This window comes from Myxocyprinus asiaticus, chromosome 38 (genome assembly GCF_019703515.2).
Source record: "Myxocyprinus asiaticus isolate MX2 ecotype Aquarium Trade chromosome 38, UBuf_Myxa_2, whole genome shotgun sequence".
Lineage (NCBI taxonomy): Eukaryota > Metazoa > Chordata > Actinopteri > Cypriniformes > Catostomidae > Myxocyprinus > Myxocyprinus asiaticus.
This window is the reverse complement of record NC_059381.1, coordinates 1,151,117-1,163,384: the sequence shown is the minus strand read 5'-3', so window position 1 is coordinate 1,163,384 and position 12,268 is coordinate 1,151,117. Positions and strand designations below refer to the sequence as shown.

The following is a 12,268-nucleotide window of genomic DNA, read 5'->3' as shown; positions in this document are numbered from 1 at the left end:
ACCCTGGATTCGAACTCACGACTCCAGGTGTGATAGTCAGCGTCTTTACTCGCTGAACTACCCAGACCCCGATTTTTGCTGTTTTTAAAGAAAAAGAGGAACAAGTCGAAATTGAGGGGAATTAGGGGACATTTTTGTGGTAATCAACATTATGCCACAAATGCTGTTGATTGAGCTGAACTTGTGTTGAACCCGGAATATTCCTTTAAGTTAAAGTAGATGGATTATTTTAATGGTGGTTAAGAGGCTGAATTGAACTGAACAATACTGAAGATTTGAGCACATGCTTCAGTAGTCTTCTTTTATCATAATTTGGAAGACACTTTTGATGCATTGTTTTGATTACAGTGATCTCTAAATTATGATTAAGTATTTATTCTTCTCCTGTGTAGTTCATGGGCAGGAAATATAATAGAGTTAAATGCATTTTAGGATACTTTTCATTTTCTCTCTCACACAGTTACAGTCAAATTTGACTTGACCGAACTAAACACTTTCCCTGATTTAAATATCTGATATTATTAACACACTACAGATGAAACAGGACAGTCACTCGTGTGTGATTTCTCTAAACAGGACCAACCAGAATACTAGATCAATATTTATATAACCATAACTGATCTTATGACTCTTTAGATCTGCTGACACAATACAAGGACTTAAATGTTGGTCTGTTCTCATGACGTATGGCTTCAAAAGACAGCAAGACAGTAAGGTGATTAAAACATTTATCTTTAATTATTTTGCAAAGAGTTAAAACGCTACAAGATGTTTCATTTAAACCTGTAAAGAGATGTTTGTATCATAGTATTATAATCTGAGTTGCATCATTATTTCAAATGTCAATTCTCACTTTAACCTTAAATTGCCTCTTCATACTGTTTGCAACAGAGTTAAAGCACCAGCAGAATTTAACGCCGGCAGTTAAAGGAACACAGAACACATCTGGAACATCACATATGAGAGAAAAGCAAAAGATGGAGAACAAACAGGACGAGTTACAATCAAATGGACCAAAAGAGAAAAACACTCCGAGACTCCTGAGACATAACAGCATTTATAGTGGAAGACCAAACTGTGAGTATTTATGATTATTAATATTCACCTGATGTTAAAATATACCGTGTCCCAATTTAATGTGCAGAGAATTGATTATTTTTGCAATTACGTTTGGTGACAGTATAGTGGTGTGGAAATGACACGCATCATCAAGAAAATATCTTAAAAGAAATACTGTGAAATGTTTGTCTGGATGTGTATAAATGATCCAAAACTGTCAAGTAACTTCATAAACTGTACCTAAAGATATAGTCATCTGATAATTCTGTTTTTAATTTCTAGTCTCTCATGAAGTCACACCTGTAGAGTTTAATTCTGATGAATCAGGTGAGTTATTCAAAGTTCAGTGCCTACTGTATATATTAATATAACTATATTTTGAGGTAGGATTTGACTTTGTCTATTTTAGTATATATACACAATACATTTGATATATTAGAGTATATTTAGTACACTAATGTAACATCAAGGTGTAAGGTGAATGTGTGAAATAATTTCATATTAATTTGAATATTTAGTACATTACAGTAATTACAGATATTGTATGTATGACAGTCAGCAGTCATTTCCTAGATAGTCAGTCATTTCTGTACAGGATGTCCTGAAATGGGTCAGGTAACATTCATCATAATAAATATAACCGATAATGAAATGATAATAAATATTTCACTTCATTATTAAATCTGATCCAGTACATCTATACTAGCTGCTTCAGGATCAAATAAACCTGGTTCACACTCATTGTGCATGTATATAAAAAAGCTTTCTAATTAAGTACAAATGCATGGTGTTACTTTCGCTTTCAATGCCCAGAAACCTGTTATAGAGAGAAATGTGTTTACATCCCACATCTGTTCTCCATGATTGTTGCCTTGTACATTTTCCCTGTTGTTTTTGTTTATTGTTGCATTTTGCCTTTGTCTAATTTTCTTTTGATTCTTCTTGCTCTGTAAAGCGTCCTTGGGTCCTGAAAGGCGCTACATTAATAAAAGTTATTATTAGGGGCCAATTGGCACCTATTGTACACGTTAGTTTTCTTATTATTAGTATGGCTGCCTATAGAACCGTTCGTAGGAAAATGCTTAAATTTGGCACACTGATAGGGGTGGGCATGAACAGTCCCCATAGCAAATTTAGGACACCTAGGATAAACTCTATAGCGCCACCAGCAGTTCAAAAATGATTTTTCTTTTTTTTTTTGCATGTATCTTTTGAACCGTTTGTCCTAAATACAATTAAACTCCACCCATTACAGTGGCCGCCTTCTTGGATTATGACGTTAAAGGAATAGTTCACCCAAAAATGTAACTCACCCTCAGAGTTTCTATCTTCATCAAAACAGAATTTAAGACTTTTAGGATTTCATTTCAGGCCTCCTCCTTTAAACAATGCAAGTGAATGTCCTCCATTTTTTGACGGTCCAAAATGCATATTTAGGGTGCATCAAAATAATCCACATGACTCCAGTCGACAAATAAAGCTCTTCTGAATGCAAACGATTGATTATGTTTAGAAACAAAACAATACTTATATACTTTTTAACTACAAATGTTCGCTTCCGTACATCTCTGTGATGCGCTCATGAGAGGGATGACGTAAGCTCGTTGGTAAGGTCACGCGTCACGTGGAGGAGGAGTCAAGAAGCGTGTCATTGTTTACAAGAGAAACTTGTGCCGTTCACAAACCAAAACAGTTTCAAACACGATGTCGGAGCATTTTGATTTTAGAAGAGGAGTGCTTTTTCCTTAGCAGATATATATATACGCTATACGACAAAGTTTACACACATACCTGAGTTCGCTGGAAAAACAGCACGGGCACAGCCGATGAATTCAGATATCGACTCTTTGTTTCTTACGATGGTCTGAAATCCTCAGGGGTAAAATGTTCACTGCACACCCTCCAATATTTGAGAGAATGCAGGTGTGTACTGATATCCAGGTTCAGCGTGATAAGCCAGAGCTTCAATCGCTCATGATCACGTATAGGCAATCGATGAAAAGTTAATATTTTTCCCGGCATGCATTTTCACTGGGGTTTCTGAAGGTTGAAGCATCCAGGATACACACACCAAACGACCATCTTGAACAAAACACTTTACAGCGCTCCTTCTCTTGTAAACAATGACACACTTCCTGACTCCTCCTCCACATGACGCGTGACCTTACCAACGAGCTTACGTCATCCCTCTCATGAGCGCGCGTCTCAGAGATGTACGGAATCGAACATTTGTAGTTAAAAAGTATATAAGTATTGTTTCGTTTCTAAACATAATCAATCGTTTGCATTCAGAAGAGCTTTATTTGTCGACTGTAATAACTGTGGTTGTTAATATTTTGACTAATTATTTATTTATTTTTTTCTGGTGGGCCCATCCGAGCTTAAAGGGTTAATAAATGCTGAAAAGTATTGTTAGCTGATATTGCACATTAGCTATTGCATAAACTAATGTTCACTTATAGAACCTTATTGTAAAGAGTTACCCACATTTTTAACACTATTTGCTTCATACTGTTGGTCCGCTCGTTGCTGCTGGCAGAGCTACACATCAATGCAAAGAGGATGTTATCTCCTTTTGCTGATAAACCACTCTCTTCTCTTTCTTTCCTTGTGAACACGCTCATGCTGGTCTCAGCCAAGTCTCCTCTGGAGGTCTCTTCTCACAGCAATAATAAAGCCACGCTCACACTGTGTGATCTCACTCAGTTTCAATGAGCGCTCATACGGCCGGAAGAAAACGTGCACACACACACCATCTTGTGCGCCTAGCCAATACAGATAATTTAATGAGCATAAATTTGCATAGGGGCAGTGGTAGCTCAGCGGTTAAGGCTCTGGGTTACTCAAGCCCCAGCACCACCAAGATGCCACTGTTGGGCCCTTGAGCAAGGCCCTTGACCCTATCTGCTCCAGGGGCGCTGTATCATGGCTGACCCTGCACTCTGACCCCAGCCTAGCTGGGATATGTAAAAAAGAAGAATTTCACTGTATATGTGCAAAATGTATAATGTGTGATAAATAAAGAAAATTATTACAATTAATTATTACACTAAACCATTTTTATAGATACTGTATTGAATGGATTATAAGTATATTCATAATCAAAATTTATCTTGCTTCGTACACTATTTTGGATGTATATTTCCACTGAGCTGGCCAAAATCTGGAGGTAGCAAAATTTTGATACCTATCTTTTGGAAAAGCCTTCACATTGGGAGCACGCTTATGATGTCTTAAAGTGCTACCTCACTAGGTTTTGGAACAGACCCAGAGACCGCACAAGCGATTGAATGGAGCGCAGCATAAGCCCCGGATGTCACTGGAGTCTAGTCAGAACACTTCTACCAAAGGGGGAGCAAAACAAAAACAATCAAACCGTCAGAAACCCATTAATGTGAAAAGGGTCCTTTGGGAAGCACTGTCCAGAGAGATTGGCTTCATTAGGAATGGCATACTACCATACTACTCTATTATTCCTGCCATAAACATGACAGAAATATGAGGGTATTATGGGTAGTATGCCATGCCGAACTCAGCCTCACCCACTGTTCAGTGTGTAAAACAGTGATGTGTCGCCCTCTACAGGTGACCATCAGTATCACAGCAGAGTTCTGTGAGCAGGTCAGTGTTTTAACTCAGATCTGCGTGAGCTTTACATGCTGAAATGCATTAAATAATGTACCATCCAATATCCAATTACATAATATGTTGGGTTTTTGGAATAGTCCCCAGATTATTTTAGCAAATATATTCAGTAAAACTATATTTTGTTTCTTGCCACACTAGGGGTCTAAAGAAAAATAAATATTTTTTATGGCATAATTTACAATCCCGTTTTTTATCAAACCACACAGTGATGACTTTAAACGTTTAAAGGTTTTTTTTGCCACAAAAAATAATTTCATCATAATTTAGTAATACATGATTATTTTCCACCCTGTTTTTGGCCCTCTGCAATGCTCAGTTTTGGCCTCAGCGCCTCCTTAAAACTTCAACGTAAATGCCCACTGTTATGATTGGCTTACATCGTGCATCCCCTCAAATACAGCAAACTCAATCTGAAGACAATGAACAAGCTCCACAACATTATAAAACTAAATTTCAGGGTTTACACATAACGCACATCCAACACATTGCATCTGAATATATTAAACCGTTCATCTCTAGCACAACTGTTAACACTCACACCCTGTCTACACCAGATGCGAGAGTCAAAAGCAGTAGAACCCATTATAATCAATGATGCTGTCTACCATGAAAGTGTCTGTTGCGGCACGGCACGTCAACAGTAAATAGATGTCCCGTTACATTTTGCTACTACTGCCAAAAACACAAATAAATGGTTTAGAAAGTTTGTGTCAATGCACCTGATGTAGACAGGATGTCAGCAGCATAAACTATCACATAGTCGTGACATGTGTTTGTTTACGGTTTTGTGATTGGGTCCAATCGTTTCTAACTGTCCCATCCTTCAACAGCAGTTCCTTTGCAAAGCTTGAATCGTTTTATGACTGCTTCACAAGCAATCCACATTGATATGAGCCAAAAAATAACATGCAATCCATGCTGAAATACGCTGAAGACACATCCACATCCAGTTTCCAGTATCATCCTGCACTGAAATGCAAATGACCGGAAACGCATCTAAACGGTCAAAGACCTCCATCCAGCGCATGTTCACATACACCAACAATTAACAATAGCGCAGATGGGGAAAAGAACGTGTTTATGATGCGTTTGTGCTCAAAACAGCAAGAGGCAGCAGCTGAATGACAGAGAGCTTCTCCTCTTCAGAGTTGTAACTTGACACCGTGTCTTTTAAAAGCGGCCCGAGATATGTATCAAGCGGTCAAAGACGTCTGTTTGTGCATGTTTGAATACAAAAATAATTGACAATAATCCAGATGGTTCCCCTTTGGTGTTCAGGAATAGTTACGCCACAGCAGGCCTTGTTTGTCCTTCACTCTCAGTTTGCGAACTGAAGCACCAGTGGGCGGGGCCAAGGGTGTGATGGTGTAAAAGTAGGCGTTGATGTTTTATTGCTGTAGAGGCGGTCATGAATTAATGCACCCCAAATGACGTAGGGTTGTTGCGGATGTAGAGAACGAGGCGTTTTTGCAGCTTGGTGTCAATAAATGCTTTTATTGCATTGGGGATTACATTTTGAGTTCTGAAATTTACAGTGTGTTTTTATAATAATATGACCTCTTATATGTCAAAATATCGAGGAAAAATGTATTCCTCAAGACAAGATATTTGCAGCATTATTTTCTGTAAAGCTACTTTGAAACAATGTGTGTTGTGAAAAGTGGTTTACAAATAAAAATGACGACTTTAAATTACAAATGTAGTTAATTCCAGTCATTTTACATTTTGATTAGCCTAAAGATTTATACAATATTATTGAATTAAATCAAACTATGTTTTAAGTCAAATTGTCATTTCTATTTATTTCTGTTTAGCTAAAGTTGTACAGCACAACTGCTGTTTTAAAATGGGCTTTAACCTATAAACAAACATGACGATGACTAAATTACAAAAAAAATACTCTTTAGTTCAATCAGCAGCACTTAAGCTCAATTAATATCACTGAAGTTTCTTAACTAACGGCTGATTTACTTTTCAGCAATTAATTTTTACACATTTTCAAAAAAGGTACAAATGTATGTCTTTAGTTAAACAATTTCATCCAAAGATATTTCAAGTGATCATAACCTCTGTGTAGTTACTCTGGTGTGGTAAGTCAGCAGACAGTCAGACTGTTGGGGGTTTGAATGGTTTTAAGTGTGAGAGTTTGAACCCGTGATGGTCATGAGAGTTTCTCAAAGGTTTTTAGCCGCACTCAGAATCACATTATCAGACTGCACTGAGATCAGCTCACATCTGACGCTCTCTCAATCTAATTATCCAAATCAGGTAAGATTTCATTGCCATTTCACAAACAAACTGTTAAACTCATTACCACTTCAGCCGTTAAATGCAGTTTCATTTACATTTTCTACATGAATGTTTAATTTATGATGTTTTTCACACAGTGAGGCATTGGATGCTTATACTGGTGTTCATAGTAATTTAGCATTATATTAGATAGATGTATGCATGTGTATGTATACATATATACACTCCAAAAAATATGTGAGCATGTTTGTAAGAGTAACACATCTCAATTTCATAACAAAATTCCATCAAATTGAATTGCATAATTTTTTAACAAAATTAAATGATTTTTTGTTGTTGTTGTTGTTGTTAAAGATTACCCAATTTAATCTGTACTCACTTCAATTCACACATTGTTATTTTCTGCTCTGTCTAAATCTAAATATGTCATTTGAACAATGACCTCTTTGTGGGTTTATCTCACGAAAATGGTCATTTCAAGCACATATTTCACCTCAAAATCAAAAGAAAGAAATAAGAAATTGTGTTTTGCAGAGATAAAACAAAGTCTATTTTGAGCCCATTATTATTATTATTTTGCATGTTTTTTTCATGAGCACATTTTAAGCACATTTCCCCCAAAATTCTCATTACTGTAATGAGGAAAAAGTAACAATATACAATTTCAGTTGTATTTAAACATTATGGAAGTATTTGTTTTACTGCCTTTAAGTAATTACATTTATCTTAATATAGCAACTTTTAAAACAGCATTTACAAACATACATAGTATAATAAAATTACAAATAGAACTAAGAGCAAAATACAATAAAACATTAAATGCATATAAAAAATTAGATGTTATGCTGATTTAAATACAACAAATCGTTGTATTACATAAATGTTTACTGTAATGCATTAAATAAAGTAATACAGTAATGAGAAAATAATGAGAATTATATTATTATTATTATTATTATTATTATTATATAAAAGTAAAACACACAATTGCAAAAAGAATTTGCAGGAACAATGTGCTTAATTGTTACGGGAATAATGTCACAATGTAAACAAATCTTATTAGCTCTCAAACAGACTTCATTCTTTATGTGAAATGTGAAAATGTGATTGTTTTCTTTTGATTTTGGGGTGAACATGTTCATGAGATTGACCCTTGTGCATGTTTATACAAATCAATAGCATGTACTATAGCCTTTATAGACTGTATATGTACTATATCAGTCCTAAGCAGTTTTTTGAGGTGTCATTATTATGTTCATCTAGTGGTTTTGTCAGGATGTCTTACGGTGGATCAGGTTCGATGCCACGTGGTGAATTCAGTGTTCACTTTGCCAGCAGACGAGGAGGATACATTAGAGCAGAAGAGTACGTCTAAAAATATACAAACCTTATCAATAACACACATGAAAGTGCAGCTATATTTCATTTAAAGTGTGTGTTTGCGTGCAGGGCGGCGGGCATCGCTATTCTGGCTGTAATCCTCACAGCTCTGCTCATTCTGGGCTGCTGGTATTACCGCAAACGCAACGGGTACAAAATGATCCGGGTGAGTCATGTGACTGACCTCATGTTACATAGAGCAGCTCTGACCTTCGGTTCATAATGAGACCAATCTCCACAAACAAAAAGTATCTAAAAGTATCAAAAAAGTAGTTAACCTATTATTTCAGGGTGCTCATTTTTTGCAAGGGTCTGATCAGTGCCACAGGGTGGCACCTCTCTAAATACACAGAAAACTATTGATCACAAAATCAAAATAAGGATTTCTGTGTCCAGTATGATTTCCAGAACTCAAACAGTGATGATTCTGCAAGCAAATGTATGAATGTTTTTATCATATAACTGATTTTACCTCTGTGTTGTGTCTCTGTGCAGAACGACCGTGGCGGCGGACAGACCTGGAGAGAGATGATGCGATCGGGTCAGTTCAGCGAACCTGGATCAGGAGAGGAAAACAAAGTGGCCTTAAATGAACTTCGCAACCTCCAACCAGTGGTAAAAACGCCATATTACATGTGCACGGAGAATAACTAGATTTTTACATATACTGAAATAACTGTGAGTAATGTTGCCAGTTTAAAACTCACCGCATGATACCAGGGTGTTGCTTCTTCAATGTAAATCTATGGGATTTTTCCACTTGTTTTGTCGTCCGCCAGGGCAAAATCATAAGTTTGGTCTCTTAGTTAAGCAACTAAACTGAATCGACTCCAAGTTGATATTTTGTTCTGTAGTATGTAGAGGTAGACCAATATATATGTTTTACCGATTAATCGGTGCTTTTTAGAAATGCCGATTGTTGCAGCTTCTTATAAGAATAAGAGTGTGTAGTATTGACGCGGACTATCACACCTGGAGTCATGAGTTCGAATCCAGGACGTGCTGAGTGACTCCAGCCAGGTCTCCTAAGCAACCAAATTGGCCCGGTTGCTAGGGAGGGTAGAGTCACATGGGGTAACCTCCTCGTGGTCACTATAATGTGGTTCTCACTCTCGGTGGGGCGCGTGGTCAGTTGTGCGTGGATGCTGCGGAGAATAGCGTGAAGCCTCCACACGCGCTACGTCTCCGCGGTAACGCGCTCAACAAGCCATGTGGTAAGATGCGCGGACTGACGGTCTCAGACGCGGAGGCAACTGAGATTCGTCCTCCACCACCCGGATTGAGGGGAGTCACTACACCACCATGAGGACTTAGAGCGCATTGGGAATTGGCCATTCCAAATTGGGGAGAAAATTTTAAAAAAGGAGTGCGTTTCGGGCTTGTTTATGCTTAAAAATACCGTGTTATGTACCAAATCTTCATTATTGGGATTTTGGTTGAACAAAAAACTGCATCAGGGATTTTATTCATTTTAGACTCTTTCTCTTTGCCAGCCATAGTAAATAAAAATATATATTTTTTTTCTTTTTATAAATAGATTTTAAAAACTATTATTATCGGCCTTTCCCAACATCTTAATTATCGGCAAAATCCACTATCGGTCAACCTCTAGTAGTATGTAATATGTAATATGTAATATATATATATATAAAATGGGAGCCAGCTGATAGATAGCTGTGCAATGTGTATAAACCTCACTTTCCTGGCCTCAAGTGGTGCACTAGCGACTGACGCTAGAGGCTGTAGCCTTTAGCCTCCTTGTTAGCGCACATCGCCGGTTCGAGTCCCGTACGGAGCAGGTAGAACAGGAGCGTCACATATATATATATGTGAAATATCACTGAAAATGAAATCTGGCTTTAACTGACACTTCATATATACTGATAATAAGTCAGAACTGTTCTTGTAACAATCTTGTTTTCATATGCACAAAGAACAAATCTCCAACAGTCTTTCCCTCTGTCTCAACTCACTTCAAAAATAAAAGTAACCAAGCTGTTAGTATCCAGAATTCCAGAGGGGATAAAAGAGACATGTGACCCGCTGCAGGCAAAAAGATCTTTAGATTGCGTCATTAGTCGTAGTGTGTGGATCACAAAGGCTGGAATTCGTCAAAGTGTATAGCAAGTAATAGTCCTGTGTTGAGCTTCCTGTACTCGTGAGCAGCCTAAAGGTTTTGGAATGTCTTCATGTTTAAGTTTATCGGAATTTCTTGAAACACAGTTATTACATTTTTAATGTTCATCTAGCTATATCCACTTGTTCACCCAAAAGTGGAAACACTTTGATCATTTACTCACCCTCATGTTGTTCTGTGGAAAACAAAAGATGTTAGATTCAGTCACCATTCACTTTCACTGCGTCTTTTGTCCAAACAAAGAATGTGAAGGGTGACTGTCCCTTTAAGAAGATTTATAAACAAAACAGCAGTCATCAACCTACCTGTTATTAAAGGTGCTCTGAGCGATTATTTCATGGAAAGAGATATCAGAGATATTCATGAAATAAGTGTCCTGAGATGTCTCATCGGTTTCTGTGACATCACCAGATTCTGTAAACAGCAAACAAAAATGTGTCTGTGGACAATGACGCTTTCTACCTGTCAATCATTTTGCGTGTTCTCATAGTATTGTAGTTGCAGCAAATTCTTGAGGCTTAATGCCATTTTTATGCCATGTTGTTCATAACAGTTGTCATTTGAGGGCGCTATTTTGCTGCTGTTGTTTTTAACAACCGATTCTGCATGATGTCAGTCTCAAAGCTCATTTGTTTTCTTTGGAGGGTGGGGTTTTGGAAAGGGGGCAGGCTAATCCAACAGCTCATCTTCTGGGAATTCTAGAATGGCTAAAATCGCTTACAGCACCTTTAATTTACTATTGCACTGTTTACATGTATCAAGTTTTATTTAAAAATGTGTGCCTCATCTCTTTTAGATCCCTAACGCTCCTCCAGCATATGAGAAGATCGCTTCTGGACCTTCATTGCCTCCGTATTCACCATAAAGTCTAAACAGTGGAAAATCAGTGGAGCTCTGCAATGTTTAGGGTGTAACAATGAATGTTCTCAAAGCTCAGCAGCTACATGCCTCTCTTCACACCTGATCATCTGCTACTTGTCAAAATTATCGGACAGTAAAGATTTCTGACACTGAAATGCCTTTTCAACATACTGCATGGATTGGTTTAGTTGTCAGAAAGTTTTGGTTATACATCTATTTTATTAACTCACTGCTTGATAACCTTTTAAATAAACATCTTGTTAAAACAATACCACAATATCATTCACCCACCTAAGCCTATTCTAAATGCTGTTCAATATTCTGTCTAAAAGCATCAGTCAAAATTAGGGAGCAACTAGGGCAGGTAGAGATATTTCGCATATGTAAATTAGTTTTCACCCAAGTCTGAGGAAGAAAATGTGGTTCCAGTGTGAAGGTGTAAACGTGGCAAAATTAATGCATATTCAAACAACAATGTATATGTGTGTTTATTCCCACACATTCACAGTATTGTCTACTAATGCCCTGTTACTGCATATTTGTAACTGTTTTAAATCAAACTTATGCCTGTATGTTTCACTTATAAATGAAAGATGAACCATTTTAAAAGTGAACAACAGTAATATAAAGCATACCTGCATGTCCTTGAAGATTCAGATTGAGATCCTGAAGATTGTGAGTAACGAGGAGACTGGGACATTTCTGGAGTACCTTCATGAATTAAGTTTTCATGAAGAGATAATGCATTTCTTATGCAGCCATTAAACAGGTGCCATTTCACTGTCAGGCACTATTTGGTGTAAACACTTTAATAAAACAGTGTAAAGCACAAAACACAGCATTTACTTTCTTATTTATTCTTTTCAAGCGGTCCAAACAATCCAAAGTAGGCAAATGTGCAATAATCTAATCCTCCAATACGTTTAATGTAGA

The 12,268-nt window shown here is 37.2% G+C and overlaps 2 protein-coding genes across 2 annotated transcripts in view; both read left to right on the top strand.

Moving 5' to 3' along the window:
- The window catches only part of LOC127429087 (guanine nucleotide exchange factor subunit RIC1-like), a 259,906-nt gene that overhangs the window by 181,203 nt on the left and 66,435 nt on the right, over nucleotides 1–12,268 (top strand). The gene's annotated exons all lie outside the window — the stretch shown is intronic.
- On the top strand, nucleotides 6,867–12,160 carry LOC127429095 (melanoma antigen recognized by T-cells 1-like). Its single transcript, XM_051677891.1, has 5 exons — nucleotides 6,867–6,975; nucleotides 8,221–8,322; nucleotides 8,407–8,503; nucleotides 8,833–8,952; nucleotides 11,271–12,160. The coding sequence occupies exons 2-5, from the start codon at nucleotides 8,234–8,236 to the stop codon at nucleotides 11,337–11,339; spliced, it is 375 nt and encodes a 124-aa protein (XP_051533851.1). The 5' UTR covers nucleotides 6,867–6,975; nucleotides 8,221–8,233; the 3' UTR covers nucleotides 11,340–12,160.

Coding starts and splice junctions, on each gene's coding strand:
- LOC127429095 (XM_051677891.1), top strand. CDS start 8,234: ATGTCTTACGGTGGATCAGGTTCGATGCCACGTGGTGAATTCAGTGTT. Junction 8,323..8,406: donor GGATACATTAGAGCAGAAGA/GTACGTCTAAAA, acceptor GTTTGCGTGCAG/GGCGGCGGGCATCGCTATTC. Junction 8,504..8,832: donor ACGGGTACAAAATGATCCGG/GTGAGTCATGTG, acceptor GTCTCTGTGCAG/AACGACCGTGGCGGCGGACA.